At 38.6% G+C, this 20,263-nt stretch overlaps 1 protein-coding gene across 10 annotated transcripts in view; it reads left to right on the top strand.

The window, feature by feature from the left end:
• Positions 1-20,263, top strand: part of TMEM164 (transmembrane protein 164) — a 213,860-nt gene that overhangs the window by 63,925 nt on the left and 129,672 nt on the right. For all 10 annotated transcript variants that reach the window (XM_036305182.1, XM_036305181.1, XM_036305178.1 and 7 more), the window contains one exon: positions 15,486-15,535. Coding sequence is in view for 9 of the 10 variants with exons in the window: in XM_036305181.1 (XP_036161074.1) it covers positions 15,486-15,535 (50 nt within the window). In the remaining variant the exon portion in view is untranslated. The remainder of the gene's footprint in view (positions 1-15,485; positions 15,536-20,263) is intronic.

Raw genomic sequence — 20,263 nt, 5'->3', positions numbered from 1 at the left:
GATCCGGCCCGTTCGGCTGTTCTATCCGGCCCGCGGAGCCGAAAGAGCGGAGGGTTCTCTTGCTCTCCCCTCCGCTCCTTCACCAGCAGCAGTGTTAACATGGCAACGTCGGGAAACACGGCTGCAGCTCCTTCTTCTGAGTCCAGTTTAAGAACCCATTGTGGCCCTCGAGTCAAAAAGTTTGCCCACCCCTGGTCTAGTACTACTAAGTACATATGGAGTTCAAGAAAGGAATGATCAATTAGGGTGGTTTATACAAGAAAGCTCTGGAGGCGGTAGAAGTAGAATGAAATATGTCAGGTAGAGCAAATATGAAAGTGGGAGGCTGAGCTGAACTGTAGTGAAGACAAAAGAAGGCATAACCCCAATGTCTGGTATATACTCAGACTCTACCACCAGCTCGCCTGTCTTCAGGTGAAGTCCTGCATTACTGCTGTATTTGGGGTGAACGGGCTTGTTGAATGGCAGCTCTGGCTGACTTTAGAGGGTGTCTGCCTTGGTGGAGTTGATGTGGGTCCTAATTCTGCAACTTGGCTATGGGTTCCAAGACTATTTTTTTCACCTTACCCAGGGGTGTTGGTTTTTAGACTCCCCAATCTTAAAAAAAAAAAAACCTTCTTGATAAACCACAAGGTGGATGAATGAATTGATGATGGGAGAGAGGCCTGTCTAAATATGTAAAACTTGTGTCTATCAGCCAGATAGCTATGTTTTTGAAGCCAAATTAAACAAGGGCTTGTTTGATAACCCAAAATGAGAACCTAATGGAGTTGAAAGGTCTGATGAGAGAGACCATGTAGATCCATCACACCTTTATATGGACCAAAACGTGTATCCTTTTCTCTCTTCACTGCTGGATAAACATTAATGACAATTTTTTCTAAGGGATGCTCCTGGTTTCTAATTCCATGCAAAAACTGATTGCTATGATTATGTTATTCTCCTGAGTTTCTTTTTGATATTCTTGATAAGATTTGGAACATACCCACTTCTCAACAGAAATACAATTTTATTGATTCTTTCACTGAGGGCTATTTTTGGTGTAATTCCCAAATTCTGCTGATGTTTTCAAGCAGGGCTGCCATGAACAGCTATGCACTGCACAACCCTAGGAGAGTGTGCCATTCACATAGACTATAATTGAATGGCGCCACTAGGGTTGTGCAGTGCACAACCTACACAACTATACTCGGCAGCCCTGGCATAATGTAATGTCAGTGCTTTGTTCGTCAAGGGAAGAGTTTTAGGAAAGGTACAGAGTAGCAGTTTGGAGCCATTTTCAAGGACTTAATAATGGGGCTGAAGCAGGGAGCTGCTGTTGTGACTAAGTAAGGAAAAGTGCAGTTGTGGCTTTAAGAGGATTTTCCTCTGGCAGCAGGAACCATCATATGGGAAGACTACTTATCTTTATTCTTTCAGTAAATAATTTTTGAGGTTATATTATATGAAGGTTGAAGAATATGGAAGAATTTTCATTGGAGGGAGCATTTGAACTGGGCCTTGTGAGAGCAGCAGGATATTAAAATATAAAAATGTAAAAATGAGTTATAAGGAGAGAGTTCCAGGGGAAGGGAATAGCTAGAGGAAACACAAAGATGGAAAACTGCATGGGGCATATAGGTAATGGTGAATAATTCATTTTGTTTTGATAGAAAAGGACATGAAAAATTAATGAACAATAATTCTGGATAGGGACTCAAATGATTATGAGGGAGGGAAGGGAGTTGGATGCTAAGTTAAGGAGTTTGACCTTTATTCAATAAGCATTAATGAGCCTTTGAGGTTTTGAAAAAATAGTTTATAGATATACAACTCAGTACGATTCTCTTCTTTAAAGTGTTCAATCAATGGTTGTTAGTATATTGACAGGTATGTGTAGCCATCACCGCAGTCGATTAACATTTTCATCACCTCCAAAAGAAGCTCCATACCATTTAGCTATCACTCCCCTCCCTGTTCTTCCCCTATCTTCCTAGCTCTAAACCAGTGGTCGGCAAACTGTGGCTCGTGAGCCACATGCAGCTCTTTGGCTCCTTGAGTGTGGCTCTTCCACAAAATACCACGTGTGGGCGTGCACGTACAGTGCGATTGAAACTTCATGGCCCATGTGCAGAAGTTGGTTTTCGGCCTGGGCGAGTCTATTTTGAAGAAGTACTGTTTATATTTGGCTTTGTTGACTAATGAGTTTGCCAACCACTGCTCTAAACCAATGACTAATCTGCTTTTTATCGCTATAGATTTGCCTATTCTGGACATTCCATACAGATGCAGTCATATAATAACACTAGAGGCCCATTGCATGAAGATTCGTGCAATAGGTCTTCCTTCCCCTGGCTACCTGCACTGGTTTTCCTCTGGCACCCGGGACCCAGGCCTTCGCTCTGGCTGCCACCTTCCATCTTTGCTGCGGCTGGAGCCTTCAGTCTTTGCTGCGGCCGGAGCCTTCAGTCTTGGCTCCAGCCAGAGTGCCACTCCTGTAGCTCCCTCCGCCCCCCGCCCTCCCCCTCATAGCAGGCGTCCGCCCTGCCTGGCCACTCCACACCTGCAAGCGTGCCTGGAGCAGCGGAGGGGGCGGGGGCGGGGCTGCCACCATCTTTGTCAGGTTACTTTGCATACTCACTCCTGATTGGCTGGTGGGCGTCACGGAGGTATGGTCAATTTGCATCTTTCTCTTTTATTAGTGTAGGTATGATATATTTTTGACTGGTTTCTTTCATTAAATATAATGTTTTTAAGGTTCATCCGTGTTGTAGTATGTATCAGTACTTTATTCATTTTATGGCCAAATAGTACTCCATTTATAGATATACCACATTTTGTTTATTCATTCATTCATTGATGAATATTTGGATTGTTTCCACCTTCTGGGTATTATGAATAATTCTGCTATGAACATCCATGTATAGGTTTTTATGTGGACGTTTCTCTTGGAGATACACATACACATATATGGAATTGCTGATCATATGATAGCTCTATGTTCATTCTTTCAAGGAACTCCCATACTGTTTTCCAGTATTGCAACATCATTTTATGAAGTTTCCAGTTTTTCCATATCATCACAAACACCTGTGATTGTCTTTTTTATTTTTGCATTGCTTGTGGGTGGGGAGTTGTATCTCACTGTGGATTGGATTTGCATTTTTCCAAATGATTAATGATACTGAGCATCTTTTCATATGCATATTGGACATTTGTTTGTCTTCTTTGGAGAAATTCTATTCAAATCCTTAGTCCACTTTTTAATTGGGTTATTTGTCCTTTTATTGTTGAATTTTAAGAACTATTTATGCATTCTGGTTACTAGACCCTTGTCAGAAATAGGATTTTTAAAAAAATTCTCTTATCCTTTGGGTTGTCTTTTACTTTCTTGATAGTATTATTTTAAGCATAGAATATTTTAATTTTTCTGAAGCCCAGTTTACCTATTTTTTCTTTTGTTGCTTGCATTTTTAGTGTCACATCTAAGAATCCATTGCCAAATCTGGAGATTTACCATTATGTTTACTTTTGAGAGTGTTATAGTTTTTGTTTTTACATTTAAGTCTGATTTTGAGTTAATTTTGTATATGGTTGTAAGATAGAGGTCCAAACTTCATTCTTATGTATGTGTAAATCTAGTTTTTCAAGCACCATTTGTTGTAGAGTCTATTTCCCCATTGAATGGTTTTGACACCTTGTTGAAAATTTGTTGTGAGGGATTATTTTTGCACTTTCAGTCCTCTTCCATTAGCCTATATGTCTGTCCTATGACAGTACCACACTTTCTTTATTACTGTTGCTTTGTAGTAACTTTTGAAATCAGATAGTGTGGGGTCTCCTATTTGTTCTTTTCAAGTTTGTTTTGGCTATTTGGGGTACCTTGCAATTCCATATGAATTTTAGAATTAGCTTGTCAGTTTCTACAAAGAAGTCAACTAAGATTCTTACAGTAATTATGTTAAATCTGTCATCTGAAACTTTTTAAGGAAGAGCTTAACATGATCAGAAATCTATTTTAAAACTAGGAACCTGACAATACTGAGTGAACTAGAGTGAAGAAGGAGAGACACTAAAGACCTGGAGATCAGAAAGGAAGCTGTTATAATAGTTTAAGAAAATGATAGGTCCCTAGCTGGTGTGGCTCAGTTGGTTGAGCATCCTCCTGTGCACCAAAAGGTCACCAGTTCAATTCAATTCCCAGTCAAGGCACATACCAGTTTGCAATTTCCATTCCTGGTCAGGGAGGCAGCCAATTGTTCTCTCTCTCTCTCTCTCTCTCTCTCTCTCTCTCTCTCTCTCTCTCTCTCTCTCTTTCTCTCTCTCCCCCTCCCTCCCTCCCTTCCTTCCCTCCCTCTCCCTTCATCTCTCTCTAAAATCATTTTTAAAAGAAAATGATAGGGACTGAACTAGGAAAAGATAATGAGGATGGATTAGAGATATATTGAAAAGGTTAAAGTTTCAAGATGACAGAACTTGGGGACTGACTATTCTTGGGGGCTGTGAAAGAGGAGTCATCAAAGATAGCCCTGAGTTTAAAGATAGGCTAATGATTTGATAACAGTACTTTTTTAATTTACAGAAGATTTATAAAGATATTACAGAGAATTTCTATATACTTTTCAGTCAGCTTCCCCTAATATAAACATCTTGAATAACTATGATAAAATGAAAACAGAAATTAGCATTGGTACTATGGGCTAAACTATACGCTTTATTCTGACTTCATTAGTTTTTCTACAAATGCCCTTTTTCTGTTCCAGGATCCAATCCAGTATCCCATATTGCATTTAGTTGTCATGTGTGGGTTTTTTTTTAAATCCTCACCTGAGGATGTTTTTTTTTATTGATTTTAGAGAGAGAAGAAGGGAAAGAGAGAGAGAAACATCAATCAGTTGTCTTTCTTACATGACATGACCAAGGATAGAACCCACAACCTAGGTATGTGCTCTGACTAGGAATCAAATTCATGACCTTTTAGTGTATGAGAAGACACTCCAAACACTGAGCCACCCTGCCAGGGCAGTTGTCATGTCTTCTTAATCTCTCCCATCCATGAAAATTCCTCAGCCTCTGTCTTTCATTATCTTGTCAGTTACTTTGTAAAATGTCCCTAATTTGGACTTACCTGATGTATTTTTCATTAGATTTTGGCAAAAACACCACAGAAATGATGTACCCTTCTTGTACATAATTTCCTGGGGCACATGATGATATATATGCCTTATTACTGTGTTGTTAACCTTGGTTACTTGGTTAAGATGGTGTTGGTCAAATTTCCCCACTATCAAGTTACTATTTTGCCATTGTAATTAACAAGTATCTTGCATGCAAAAATGATAAGACTCTCCTTACTAATCAGGGTCTATCAATGATTCTTACCTGCAGCAGTTATTGCTATAGTGTTTACCTAATGTTGATTTTGTTTCCCTCATTATTTCTACCTTTACCATTTGGAATTCTATTGTTACAAGAGCTGTCCCTTCTCACCCATTTTTTGAGGGAGCAGTTACAGAAGGAAGAGGCTAGGGAAATAAGGTGGCAAGTTCAGATTTAGGCATGTTTGGCCTTAGGTACCTGTGTGCCATCCAGATAGAAATATCCAGAAAACATTTGGTATCTGCATAGGAACAACAGTTGAGGTTAATGATATTGGAGGCAAGCACTATTAGAATGTAGAAACTGAGGTTCAGGATCAAAACCTGAGGCACAGTGAGCGATAAAACTGGTAAGGCTGCCGGTGTTTGGGGGGGTACATTGTTGAGGACCCTAATTACCGTACAGATTACTTTGGACTTTGTTCAGTGGCTCACCAATGCCAATTTAAGATTTGTCAGTAGCAAAAGATTGATAATCAAATCCTAGCTCTCAATCTACTATAGCATTGTGTGTAACATTAGAGAACCATTTAATATCCAAAATTAAATAAAATCTGAGTACCCAATGAATTCTACAGGCCATTAGAAAACAAGAGAGTTGTTATCTGGAGTTCTTGGAGAGAGCTTTGTGGAGGAAATAGAACTTATCATGGCCTTGGATGGAATTATCAGTGAGAAAAGAGAAGGGCATCTAAGGAGGATGATGCTATCAATAGCTCATACTTATTTTATTCCTTACAATGTGCCAGCCACTAAATTAAATGCTTCAAGCATTTAATCCTTACCTCTAACTTACAAGGTAGTACTGTTTTAGTCCCCATTTGACACATGAGGAAACTGAGCCCCATTTGACACATGAGGAGAATAGTCAAGTATTCTCTTCCCGTAGGCACCTGGGAAAGAGGAGCCAAATAATATATCTGAACGTGAATATGCAAACATGGAATCGAAATAAGTCAGGTTAGATGAATTGGAAGTTCAATATGTGCTGATGTAGCTCACAGTAGGGATGGATTTTTCTATTGAGATCAGAATAATTATATCTACTATGTATTGAGTGCTAGCTATGTGCTAGGCATTGTGCCAAGGGCTTTGTGTGCTTTATCTCATTTGATCCTCTCCAAAACCTTGTGAGATATAGATACTATTTTTATCCCTATTTTAGAGATGAAAATTACTCCAATCTCTTGCTCAAGGTTACAGTGCTGCTAAGTGTCTTAGCCAGCATGCGGACCCAAGTCTGTCTTGACTCTAAAGCCCATAATCTTAACCACTTAACCATGCTAACTATCTCACTTCCATCCTCTTAAAAGGGATAAAATTGCCAATGGGATCAGAAAACTTAGTGTTGATGAGTTAAGGTTCTCTGGATGTAACAAGAGAGTTGTTATCTGGAGTTTTTGGAGAGAGCTTTGTGGAGGTTTGTAAGGTTCTCTGTTGATGTAAGGACATCAAAATCTGTAGTGAATTTTTATAAAACTTTGAGATAAACAGAGGATAAGCCTGGAAGCAAGATCTCAACAAATTGAGATAAATGCTTCCAAGAAATGATAGTTTGCAGTTTTCATTTATGCATTTGGAATTAAGGGAAATTACATGAAGGTGGGAGAAAGCAAGGTAGGATCTGGATTATAGAATAGTCAACAATATTATGTGCTCTCTTGAAGATGGTCAAGCTTTAGAAGGAGGAGGGTAAAAAGAGGCATTTCAAAGGTATATTAACTTTGATGCACAGAAACAATAGGGCTTGCTTAAGGCAAAGGTAAAACTTTTACTGAAGAAGTCATATTCGTGGGCCCAACTACATACCATGACCTTCCCAGCTAGGAATTTATGATCAGACTACCCTGTGGTGTTATTTTCCATAGAACCTCCCCCCCACCTTTTTTGGCCACAGGACCTGGCTAATTGTGCGTGGGTGTGGAACCTGCCAAATATGATTTGTGACTCTATTCTATACCTCAATGGTTGACCAACTTCAGTCTTTCTTTAGGTATAATTCAAGCTGGTTACAATCTGTTTTTTCAAGCCTGGGAACCATTCTGGCTTTAAGATGAAGGTATTACCATTTTAATCCCTTATATGTTGATTTTAAAGCTCAATTCTTAGTAAGTACTCTTACTTTCCTTTTGTCTACATTCTTGAGGAAAAGTTCTCTCTGTAAGCTCCTTATACTGACAAAAATGGTATTTTCTCAGCAAGAAGTAAGCAGAGGAGTTAAAGGGAGGAAAGAGGATAGGCATTTAACCAAAGGCTCCCTGGAGAAAATGATGCATAATTTTGTATTTGAGAGGTAAATAGGAGTTAGCCAGAAGAGGAAAGGTGAGAAGGCCATTCTGGAAGAGTGAATAGGATTAACAATGTTACAATTTCTTGATGTTGGAGATTGAAACTTTAAAAATAAAATTAGAAAACAATAATTGACTCTTTCTATAATCTCAGGGTTGTAAAATATTTTCAAAGTATGACATCAAAGCCAGAAGCCAGAAAGGAAATGAAACATACATTTGTTTACATAAAGATAAAAAAACTTCCATACATCCCATCCCGTAAGCAGAGCTATGACAGACAATTACAACCTGGGAAAAGTATTTGCAATAAATATCAAATAGTCTGCATTAAATGTTATTAAAACATAAATAGCTCTTAGAACTTAATATGAAAGAGAGCATACCAGTTGAAAAATAGACAAAGGCCACATATGGTCATATCTCTCAAAAAAGAAATACACCTGGCCAAAAAACATGTTAGAAAATAGTTACACAAATTAAAGCTATAAGGGTGTGTGTGTGTGTGTGTGTGTGTGTGTTGTACGGGAGGGAAAATAATTTTACCTCTACCCTTCTAGGTTCTTAGCTGAGACCCCTCCCCTGTAATAATAAATTAACAGGAGAAAAATGAACAGACATTTAATAAAATGTATACCTCCTATATACATGGGAGAGACCCCCCCCAAAAAACTGGGTAACTCTCTGAAATGGCCCACACCACCATGTTAAATCCATCTCCAGGTAAAGACAAAAGGTGTTTGGTGTGCTTGTTTTGGGGAGGGGAGAGGCTAATAAGGGAGGAAAGCACATTAAAAGTCAAATGCTGTTAAGCAGATTTAAGCCTTTGCTTTCTCTGTTGATGATTTTCTAGAGATTTAGTCATCCTCTTCTTCCTGGTACAGTGAGGTAAACACCATCACAAATGAAGATTTTCCTTACACATATAAATGTCTCTTACAAAAGGGTAACTTCTACTCAGTTTTCAGACCTTCTCTTAGGTCTACTGTCCTTACATTAATCATCCTAAGATAATCAGTATCCCAGAGACGTATTTTGAGGTGGCAAACTCATTTCTCCTTCAGGAGCTTGAACTTTTTCTATAGGTGCTGACAAGCAATTAAAGGATTTTAATGGCAGATCAGAGCTGCATTTTAGATAGATCCCTCTTGAAACAATGTGCCTGTAGGCTAGAGACCAGTGAAGAGATACTTGCAGTGGTCCTGGGAGAATATGAACATTAGTGAATACATAGAGCCTAAGACAGGCTTTGGGCAGTCCAAGAATGGTGGTATAAATCAAAATTAATTTTAGACTATAATAAGGAATAAAAAGCAATTATTTGAGCAAAAGGAGCTACAACCCAGGAGACACAGATTCAGGTAGCAACCTAAATTATGTTCCACTGAGACAAAGGGGAGGCCACCTTTTATATTGAAAGCTCTGGCCCAGGTTCCCAATTAGGTCCCTTTTATGTAACTGTGGTATCCAAATTGTGCAGTTCTGATTGTACTGGGCAAGTCTCAGTACCTTGGTAGAAAGAGGAAATCGGTTCCCCCGCAGTGGTTGACTCAGATAGCATAAGCAAACGGGACATAGTGTGGGAAGCCCAGAGTTCAGTCTGAAGTTCTTCCCACTATACAGATTAGATGAGGAGCCCTTGTTAGCAAATGGCCACTAGGCTTTTATTATTTATAAAATTTTGGCCCTCTTTTGACGATGGGGAGTCCACTTCAGCAGATAAATTCCTTCTTGGGGTCCACAGTGAGTAATGATTATAAGCATAGTCCTTAGGAATCCCCAAATAGCTGTGTGCCATCATAGGATGTGGAGGTAAGAAAATTGGAGCCAGAGGGCTGGGCCTGGGAAGATGTGTACCATGGTAAACACCACTCTCCTGTCCCAATCTCATTCTGTTTCCCTTTTATTTAGTTTTTCCATCACCCTTCACTGTTAATCTGACAAGTCCTTCTTTTAGAATGGTGACTGGCTCTCCTTCCCAATTACATTTCTCATAGCACTGACATTTCCTCCTATGAACACAAATTGTCTTCTTTAGGTGTTATGAAAATGGAGGTTCATTGACTCTAATGTTGAGGTGAGCAGAAGTTAATGGGAGGCTGGACAATGATGCCAATGAACTTGGGCTGATATGATTGTGGCACAAGAATTGGAACAAGGAGGTGCTACAAGTGATAGCTTGGCTGGGAGGTTGGGTGGTGAAGATGGGGAACCTGGAACCAGCATGGTTCAGAGGTAGAAGATGAACTGGTACACCTACTGGTGCCGAGATTGGGTGTGTTAGACAAAATTTTGTGTCCAAAAGCTTTTATGAAATAAAGGGTTTATGGGCCCATATGCTTGCCAGAAAAAGGACCAGGTCCTGGGACATACAGTCTAAACCACTACCAGCAGAAAAAGATGAACATGTCTGCTGTCCTGGAGCTGAAGGGGCTCTTTTTATGCATTGAGTTTGGGGAAGAAAGATATAAATTATTTTGAAAGAAATAACATTGGCTATAGAAAAAAGGGGGGCAAAGAAGGTGAAGCAAGGGCAATTCTATAATAGGTACATAGTCTGTAAGCAAGAAGTACTTCCTACTTTTTGATTTCGTCATGGGCAACAATCCAGAAAGTTCATGCATAAGCCAGATGCAGTGGTGTCTTGTGTCATCTGGTGGTCAATTTATTTGTTTATTTTTATTGATTTCAGAGAGAGAGGGAGAGGGAGAAAGAAATCATCAATGATGAGAGAGGATCATTGATTGGTTGTCTCCTGTACACCCCCTACTGGGGATCGAGCCTGCAATCCGGGCATGTGCCCAGACTGGAATCGAACCATGACTTCCTGGTTCATAGGTAGACACTCAACCACTGAACTATGATAGTCACCTGGAAGTTCATTCCAATTTTAAACATACATTGAGGAATATGAGCAGTCTTTTGTTAGTTTCAACGCACAGTTGTTAATGGATTTACTACCCTTGTCCTTTCCCCCATCTTCCAGCCCACTGTAATTTAATTTAAGACATCTCAGAATTTTTATCTTGTCTGGTGTGTAGGAAAGAGCTGACTTTACAAGTTTCTAGGCAGGAGAGCCCTGGAGTAGTATAGGAGGCTTCATGGGGAAGCTGAGAGACTGTGATTTTGAATGGAAACTGTAGGCTTTACCTGGGAAAAAAAAACAGCCAAGAAAGACCTCGGCTTTGTAAGATTGCAGTAATTGCAACCGCCCAGAAGACCTGGAAATGAGGCAGATTAGAGCTAAGATGACCCTGTCTTATGTGATGCTGAACTCTGAAACCCATTCATGTAAATATGATCTGCTGCCCAGGTAGGTTTCTGCTTTCAGATGTTTCACCTTGTAGAGATCTTGTGGGTTGTGTGGTAGCACAAGTGTAGGGCCATTGGGGTGACTGTGCCATGAGGTTAAGATATGGAAGTTAAGGGACCTAGGTTCTTGTCTGAAAGCTTGTCAGAAAATTTCCCCCTGGGTTTTTCATCTGTAAAATGGGATTTAATAATAAGGCCCTGCTTATCTACAAAATTATGGGAAAATGAAAGTGCTTCGTTGCAAATTTTGGCATGAATACAAAAGTGCCAGTTTGGTGTTGGGATATACCCAGATGCATTTAATTTTTCTATTGTCCTTGTTTGCACTTTTAACTGTCTTCTCTTCCCACACTTTTTGCAGCTGAAGGGAAATTTAGCTTTCTGTCTGGCTAGTCTAAAACACATACACCAAAATTTGGAGGTGGTTGGTAGCTAACTAAGGAAGAAAGCAGGGATATTTAGGCAAAGGCTGGGGGTCTTTGGGCCTCTGATGTAAAATGCTATTTTTGCATGGCTCCTTTGGTTAATCTTGAGTATGGATGTGACTCCAGCATGACAGAGCAGAGAAGTTCAATGTTATAAATTTTTGAAGTTGCTAAAGGAGGCCACTGTTAAACAAAAACTTTCAAGGCCTAAAGTTTTTCTCAAAGAAATGGTTTATTGAGCCATATGCTAAGTTCTGGGATAGGTGCATAGTCTGTAAGGAAGACGTATTTGCTGCTTTTGGATTGGTAGTGGACAACAGTCTGGAAAGTTCATGTGGAATCAAGATGTGGTGGCATCAGTAGTCAGCTATTCAGCTATTCTCTCTAGATAATAACAGAAAATAGTTACCTGGAAGTTGTTTCAAAGTTTTAACATACATTCAGTAATGAGAGCTGTTTTTTGTTGGTTCTGTTAACTGATTAACCTCTCTTGTCTCCTCCTTCTACTTTTTGGTCTGCTGTAATTTAATTTTAGGACATCTCAGAATCTTTCCTTGCCATGAGTTTACTGGAAAAGGAATATGATGCATTTGGGATTCTTTTTCAAGTTTGCTGATTTGATATGTCTACATGCATCTGATTTCAAGATTTCTTGAAAAAGATACCCTCGGTCCTGCTTTGGGGAATAGACAGGCAAAATGAGAAAGACCAAAGTGCTGGTTGGAATTGTTAATAGTGAATGTGGAGTTAAAACTGGTTCTTGAGTTTGGCTAAGAAAGAATTCAGAGCCAAGAACTCTAATGCAAGAAGTTTATTTAGAAAGTCACAGAGGTGGGAGAAGTGATCCAGCTGGGCCAGTGCACAGGAAAAACAACAGAGGCAAAAGAAGGGCCCTAGGAGCTTAGGAGAAAGAAAGCAAAGATAACATGCCTGAAGGGGAAAGATGCAGGCATGCTCCAGAGAGAGCAACTGAGGATAGAAGGGGTTGGGGAAAGGCATGTTCTTTCAGGTTTATAGCATTGCTTCATCTGGTTTTGCTGCTTTTCTGGGCCTGGAGCTGAAATGCAACTGAGGCTTAAATGACATCTCTAGTTTGACTAAAACTCTGTCTCTGTGGTCAACAGTCCTGAGGCTATACTCTGGCCCCCTGTTCCTCCTCTCAGGCGGTCTAAACCACATAACTAGCAATATGAAAGGTCAGGGGGATCTAAAATGCATGTCTAATGACATATTAGGGGAGGAAAGGTTACCCTGTGGGCTAGGTCCTAGTGTATAATAGTTGTTTTCTCAGTTTTGCCCATTGCTGGGTACCTGGGACTTTCTGCCCTGTTGGCATTCCATACCTGGCCTATCGTTCCTGCTCTGCTCATGCCTAATTGCCTACTCTATTAGAATGACATGGCCACGTGAAAGTCACTGTTGGAAAACTTAGAGCCAAGAATAGATTAGCTGCCTCAAGTTAGATCCATGATTGAATTGAGGGTAATATGACACCCTACTGTGTTAGAACTGGAGGCTTGCTCCATTCAGTAGGTTTTTGGGCTTCTGGTGTAGCGCTGTCATGGATGAGAACCAGCCAAATGGAGCAATTATAGGGAAATCTGCCCCCCAAGAATCTGTTCCTCTTTTCTTGGCTGTGGGTGTAGAAAATTAAGAGTTAACTGTGGGGCTCAGTGGTATACTTTTGCTTCTCTGTTTGGCATATTGGAAGTATCATGGGCATTTCAGAACTCAGGAAGGGTATTGGTATGGCTCATAGGAGACTCTGGAGGTACTGAGGACCTTTCCTAGGTGGTTGGGGGCCTCTCTCTGCTCTCTGTATACTATAGTTTCTGAGTTTAGCCTGTGGTGGGCCAGGTACTGGGTAACTATGTGCAGCCTCCAACTTGGTCCCTTGCCTAAGGTGAGTAACTTTATTGCTGGGTCAGTGATAAAGAACACCAGCTTTGTTTCTTTCTTTCTTGGACTGCTCCAGAGGGTTGGGGTGGAGAGTTGGGATAAATTCATGTTTGGGTGATTGAAATTCCAAGTCAACAGTCCTTATCACAAACCATTAAGGTCATATGTATTTCAGAAATCAAAATTTTTTCAATTTTAAAAAGGCAATACAGTGCATGTAGAGTATTTTACATACACTGCCATTGGGGTCTGGGGCAGCACCCCATAATCAAAATACATTATTTTATGGAAAATATATTAATATTCACCATAAGTGTAATAAATAAAGTTTGTTAATTGCTTTAGCTCAGTTCAAATCATGTTTTACTACCAAATTAGCCTTGAAAAAACGGACTTTGAGAGCTTTTTATATTTGTTGATTGCTGATAAAGGATTGTGGACCTGTAATTGTCATTGGTTTTGCACTTTTAATCAAATTGACCATGGGGAAAGGCATTTTCTTGATGGATATTTCCTTGGAGGAGTTCTCTGATGAGGTATTGTGCAAGTAATGGGCTCCTGCCTGTGTTCCTCTCAAGATCCCTTCTCTTTTCTATTCTTCTTTCTCTTTCTCTTGAGAAGGATTCAAGTGGGTGTCTTTCTTATAGTGTTTTTCCTTATAGTACCCTTTACTTCTAAATGTAGGCTCTGAGAGAACTGAAGAACCAAATGCTAAAAAATATGCATATGACAAAGCCAAACAAATTTATAATGTAGATAATCTGTATTAATAAATACTCATAAGATAGGGACACATATTGATGATTTTGTAAATGGCACCATTAAATCACTGCAGGTGAAAGAACACAAATATGGGTTTCATTTTTTTATTAGTCCTGAGTCCTGCTGAATGTCTCTGACTTTAGGCCAAGGTCAAATATTCAGCATATCTGGCTTCCAGGAAAGGTTGATTATCCTGGGTTTTTTATTAAATGTGCAGATTCCTGAAGTCCCAGACTTCTGGAAACAACATTCTTAATGGATGAGCCCAGCAATTCACATGTTTAATAAGCAATATTCAGGGTTCCTTTGTACCTCTGGAGAACCAGTGGTTGGGTGAAGGTCAAACTGCCACCACTCTGAAGCTTGTAATCCAGGCCCAGGTCAAGTAAAGTAGCATGGGACTGATTTGTCTCATAGGACAAGGTTCTTTTTTGTCTGGTTTGACCTGGATGGAGAATAGAATCACTTAGTTGTGCTTAGAAACAAACCAACCCAATGTAGGGGAGGAAAAATAATTTTTATTCTACCCTTCCAGGTTTTTGGCTGAGATGCCCTTGCTATAAAAGACACATTAACAAGAGAAGAACAAATAGATGTTGAATAAAATATATACCTCTGGGAGAGAGACCCAGGAAAACTGAGTAACTCCCTGAAACAGTCTAAGCCATCACCTTAAATACCATCTCTAGCTAAAGATGAAAGAAGATGTTGGGGGGTAGGGAGTGAGGTTATGGGAGATGATCAGGAAAAGCACAGTAAATTGAATAAGGCTGTTATGCAGATTTAAGTCCTCGCCTTCTACATGGAAGAGCTTCTAGACCATCCTTCTCTACATGGTCCTCAGAGGGGGACATGCTTTCAAATGGATATTTCCCTAATAAAAGTAAATGTATCTTACATAAAGGGCAACTTCTACTCAGTTTTCAGAGCTCTTCCTGTGTCTAGTGTTTCTTTTAAAAACAACAACAACAACAACAAAAAACAGCCTAGAATAATCCTTATGTCAAAGAGAGAGATTTCGGGGAGGCAAATTCTGCTCCCTTTCAAAATCAAAGTGTGGTATAGAGGTTAAGAAGAAGTGTTCCAGAGGCTAAAAGGACCTAAAATTTCTCTATCTCCTACCCCCCAAATTCTTACTCTCTCACTCTCCATCTCTGTCCCTTCCTCTCCCATCACATTCTTCTCTCTCTCTCTCTCTCTCTCTCTCTCTCTCGCTCTCTCTCTCTCTCTCATCTCTATGACATACACACATGTAGATGCATGTGCAGACACAAACATATTTGGAAAACCATCTGCTTTTTAAATTTTTATATTACACTTTATGTGTTAGAGTTGGTTATTTATTATTATTATTAAAGTAGATTGTCTCACTGCATCTAGTATTTATTTTATTAATCATACTTCTTTTTTAATAATCATACCTAATTCTTCTTCCATTGCAGATTTTTCTCCTGGCCTGTCCTCCATGTCCGGGAGCTACCGTGGTCTTCAAGTAAGGGAAAATTGTTTTTTTTTGCTCTGTTGCCACTGCTATTCAGACTGTTTTGTCTGTTTGATAACCTAGGATGATGAACTCATTGCTGTGAACACCTTGGACCTGCACTCCTTTGTCTCTGGGCATCCCAAGGGACAAAAGTCTGTGTAACAGGCAAATGTTGTATGTGGACATTTTGTCAAGCCCAGACAAAGCCTTTTCAGCTATTTCTTGTAGTGGTGGTTTATGGCCAAGGCATGCTCCCTTGGAAGTTAGCCACCTTCCTAAACTTTCTCTCGAGAGTGAGTTGGGGTACAGACATCTTCCCTCATTTCAAGAATCTTTTCATTGTGGTCCTGCTGCTCCACTGAGGATATGTCTTCACTTTGAAGGCTTTTGTTCTTGTGTTTTTATTCCCTTAAAATTAAAGTGAGGAGAGAAAAATATTACTTATTACAAGTTCTATCTTTCTTAAAAATAGCGAACATTAAATCCATTAAGGTGTATTTCAGGCAAATCCTGTTTATCTGAAGGCAAGTTTGCTTTAGCAAAATTCTCAAGAGTCCTAGAAGCCTCATTGTAACTGTGAGTTGTGGCCATCTCATTTACCAAGCCTTTTATTAGAGTTGCTAATGAGACGCTAAGTTGAAAAAATTAATTTCATCTCTTTTCTGCTGCCCTGGCCCCCATTTTGGAGCTGTTCCTGAGCACTGAAATGGCCACAGGCCAGAGGGAAGGGACAGGAAATAAAGAGCCCCGAAGATCCTTGGATAATTGAGAGTGGTGTAAATGGCTTTCTGATTTACTTAAGTCATTAAAGTGTTATGTAGGGGGAAATATACCCTATTTGCTGCTTCAAATAGCTTCTTGGAAGACACTTGGGAGACACTTAGTCTCTTGGCTTTGGTGAGTAACTTTCTGCTAGATGGGAGGTAATGGATCCTGATTTTATATATTTCCTACTTGGACAGCTCCTAAGCAAGAAGGGGTATTTAACCCTGTCTCCTCCCTTGATTTCCCAAAATAAGCTCAAATTTTTAGTGTAAAGTTTTCAAAGTAACATGTATTAGTTTTATTTCATTATTATGAAAGTAATAAATCTCATTATAGAAAATGTAGAGACACATAAAGAAGAAAATAAACATCACCCTTAATCCTTTCATTGAGAGATAATTTTGGTTATTTCTTTTCTTTTCTTAATAAACAGTGATCCTCTTTAGAATTTTTACTACAACTTTTGTAAACAATTCATTTTATATATACATTTTATACATAAACTACATACATATGATTGCTGGATTTGTTTTTATAGTGGTTTTTTTTCCCCCTTTGTTTTGTTTGGCTCCTCTGTCTAATATATATACATATTTGATTTCAGAGAGGAAGGGAGAAGGAGAGATAGATAGAAACATCAATGATGAGAGAGAAGCATTGATCGGCTGCCTCCTACACGCCCCCCACTGGGGATCGAGCCCACAACTAGGGCATATGCCCTGACCAGGAATCAAACCTGGGACCCTTCAGTCCGCAGGCTGATGCTCTATCCACTGGGCCAAACTGGCTAGGGCCTCCGTCTATCTTTCCATGCCATCCTTGCATATTACCAAACAAGTATGTTTCCTTCCATATTTTATTCCATGCTTGTATGTGTATATACACACACACCTTTACACACACACACTTAACATGAGTTTTTGTTGTTTATTTTGTAAAAATAGAATTGTATACATAATTTAATACAACTTGCTTTTTTACTCAACATTATCTCATGGAAAACCTATTGGTATAACTCTTACTCATATATATATATATATTGATTTCAAAGAGGAAGGGAGAGGGAGAGAGAGATAGAAACATCAATGATGAGAATCATTGATTGACTGCCTCCTGCATGCCTCCCACTGGGGATCAAGCCCACAACCTGGGCATGTGCCATGACCGGGAATTGAACTGTGACCTCCTGGTTCATAGGTCGACACTCAACCACTGAGCCACGCCAGCTGGGCTACCTTGTATTCTTTTAAGACAAGGGTGCACAAAATTTTATAGAGGCACAACAATTTATTTAGCCATTCTCCTATTAATGAACATTTACATTCATTCTTTCTAGATTTCTGCCACTATAATCAGTGCTGAAATGAACATCATTATGCATATGTCCTTACATACTACTGGTGCTACATACACACACACACACACACACATGAATTTATATATATTTGTTAACTATATGTTCATATTGATTTAAAAAAACAGGCCATTATAATTTACTTTTACCTTTTGTATGTAATATATGAGATTATTCATTTCTTCATAATGCTACCAGCATAAGGTGTCATGGTTCTTTTATAATTTTGATAACTTAATGGATGAATTTCCTTGGCTACTAATGCATTTTATTATTATTTCATACTTTTTTTGCCCAATTAAATTTGCCTTTTGAATTGTCTGTTCATATTATTTGCCCATTCTTATAGGTTGTTTGTATTTTTCTTAATTTGTAAGACCTCCTTGAATATTTTTGATATTGCACCTATGTCTACCTTTGTTATAGATAATCTCTCCCAAATCTGTATGTATTGGGTTTGCTGGTGGTATATTTTTTCAACATAATATTTTAATTTTTCATATACAAATATGACTCTTTTATTAAATAGGTTCTGGTTTCTAGTCTGGGTTAAAACCATTTTCTTAAAAGTTGTAGTAGCATAATATATTATGTAAGTAAGTCCCTACTTTTCCCTGTGAACCAAACTATCATCCTTGTCATCTAGTAAACTTTTTAAAATTGAGTTTATTGGACTAATATTGTTTAATAAAATTATATAGGTTTCAGGTGTACAATTGTATAATACATCATCTGTATATTGTATTGTATGTTCACCATCCAAAATCAAGTCTTTTTTTTTATCACCATTTATCCCTTTTATTACCCTCTTTTACCTCTTACCACCCACATTTCCCTATAGTAATCTACAGTAATCATCATACTGTTGTCTGCCTATGAGTTTATTTATTTAATTATTTTTGCTTAATCCCTTCACCTTTTTCACCCAGCACCTAACACCCTCCCCTCTGACATCTGTCAGTCTGTTTTCTGTATCTACGAGTCTGCTTCTATTTTGTTTGTTAGTTTATTTTGTTCACTAGATTCCACATATGAGTGACATCATGGTATTTGTCTTTCTCTGACTGGCTTATTTCACTTAGCATAATACTCTTCAGGTCCATCCATGCTGTCGCAAAAGGTAAGAATTCCTTCTTTTTTACAGCCAAATAGTATTCCATTGTGTAAATGTACCACAGCTTTTTTATCCACTCATCTACTAATGAGCACTTGGGCTGCTTCCAAATCTTGGCTATTGTAAATAATGCTTCAATGAATATAGGGGTACATGTATTGTTTCAAATTAGTGTTTCGGGTTTCTTCGGATATATTCCAAGAAGTGGAATCACTAGGTCATAAGGCAGTTCCATTTTAACTTTTTGAAGTAATTGCACACTGCTTTCCACAGTGGCTGCACTAGTATGCATTCTCTCCAACAGTGCATGAGGGTTCTCTTTTCTCCCCATCCTCCCTAACGCTTCTTTGTTGATTTATTGATGACTGGTGTGAGGTGATAATCTCATTATTCTTTTAATTTGCATTTAAAAGAACATTGATTAGTGACATTGAGCATCTTTTCATATGTCTCTTGGTCATCTATATGTCCTCTTTAGAGAAATATCTATTCAGGTCCTTTGCCTGTTTTTTAATTGAATTGTTTGGGGGGTTTTTTGGTGTTGATTTGTATCAGTTCTTTATAAATTTTGGATATTAACCCCTTATCAGATATATCATTGACAAATATGTTCTCCCATTCAGTGGGTTGTCTTTTAATTTTGGTGATGGTTTCCTTTGCTGTGCAAAAACTATTTAGTTTGATGCAATTCCGTTTGTTTATTTTTCCTTTTGTTTTTGTTGCCCGAGGAAATATATCAGAAAGAATATTGCTATAAGAAATGTCTAAGATTTTACTGCCTATGTTTTCTTCTAGAAGTTTTATGGTTTCAAAACTAACACGAAAGCCTTTAATCTATTTTAAGTTTATTCTTATGTATGGTGTAAGAAGATGGTCCAGTTTCATTTTCAGCACATATCTGTCCAAAGTTTCCAACACCATTTTTTGAATAGGCCATCTTTACCCCATTGTAAGTTCTTGTGTCCTTTGTCAAATATTAATTAAGCAAAATGGCTTGGGTCGATTTCTGGGTTCTCTTTTCTGTTCCATTGGTTTATATGTCTGTTCTCATACCAGTACCAGGCAGTTTTGAGTACAGTGGCTTTATAGTATAACTTGTTATCTGGTATTGTGATCCCTCCAACTTTGTTCTTCTTTCTCAAGATTGCTGTAGCTATTCGGGGTCTTTTTTGGTTCCATATAAATTTTTGAAGAATTTGTTCTTGATCTGTGAAATATATCATTGGTATTTTAATAGGGATTTCATTGAATCTATGGATTGCTTTCGGTAGTATGGACATTTTTAAAATGTTAATGATTCTAATCCATGAAGATGATATATGCTTCTACTTGTGTTTTTTTCATTTTCTTTCTTCAGTGTCTTATAATTTTCTGAATATCAGTCTTTTGTATCCTTGTTTTAATTTTTTTTTTAAGAAGGTGTGAATAGAGCCCTGATCTGAGGCCGTATGTTGGATGTCAGGGGTTCTAGCACCTTTTTTTTTTTTTTTAAATCTTCATTGAT

This window comes from Myotis myotis, unplaced genomic scaffold (assembly GCF_014108235.1).
Source record: "Myotis myotis isolate mMyoMyo1 unplaced genomic scaffold, mMyoMyo1.p scaffold_m19_p_4, whole genome shotgun sequence".
NCBI classification, from domain to species: Eukaryota; Metazoa; Chordata; class Mammalia; order Chiroptera; family Vespertilionidae; genus Myotis; species Myotis myotis.
The sequence above is the reverse complement of the archived record's forward strand: the minus strand, read 5'-3'. Positions and strand labels throughout refer to the sequence as shown.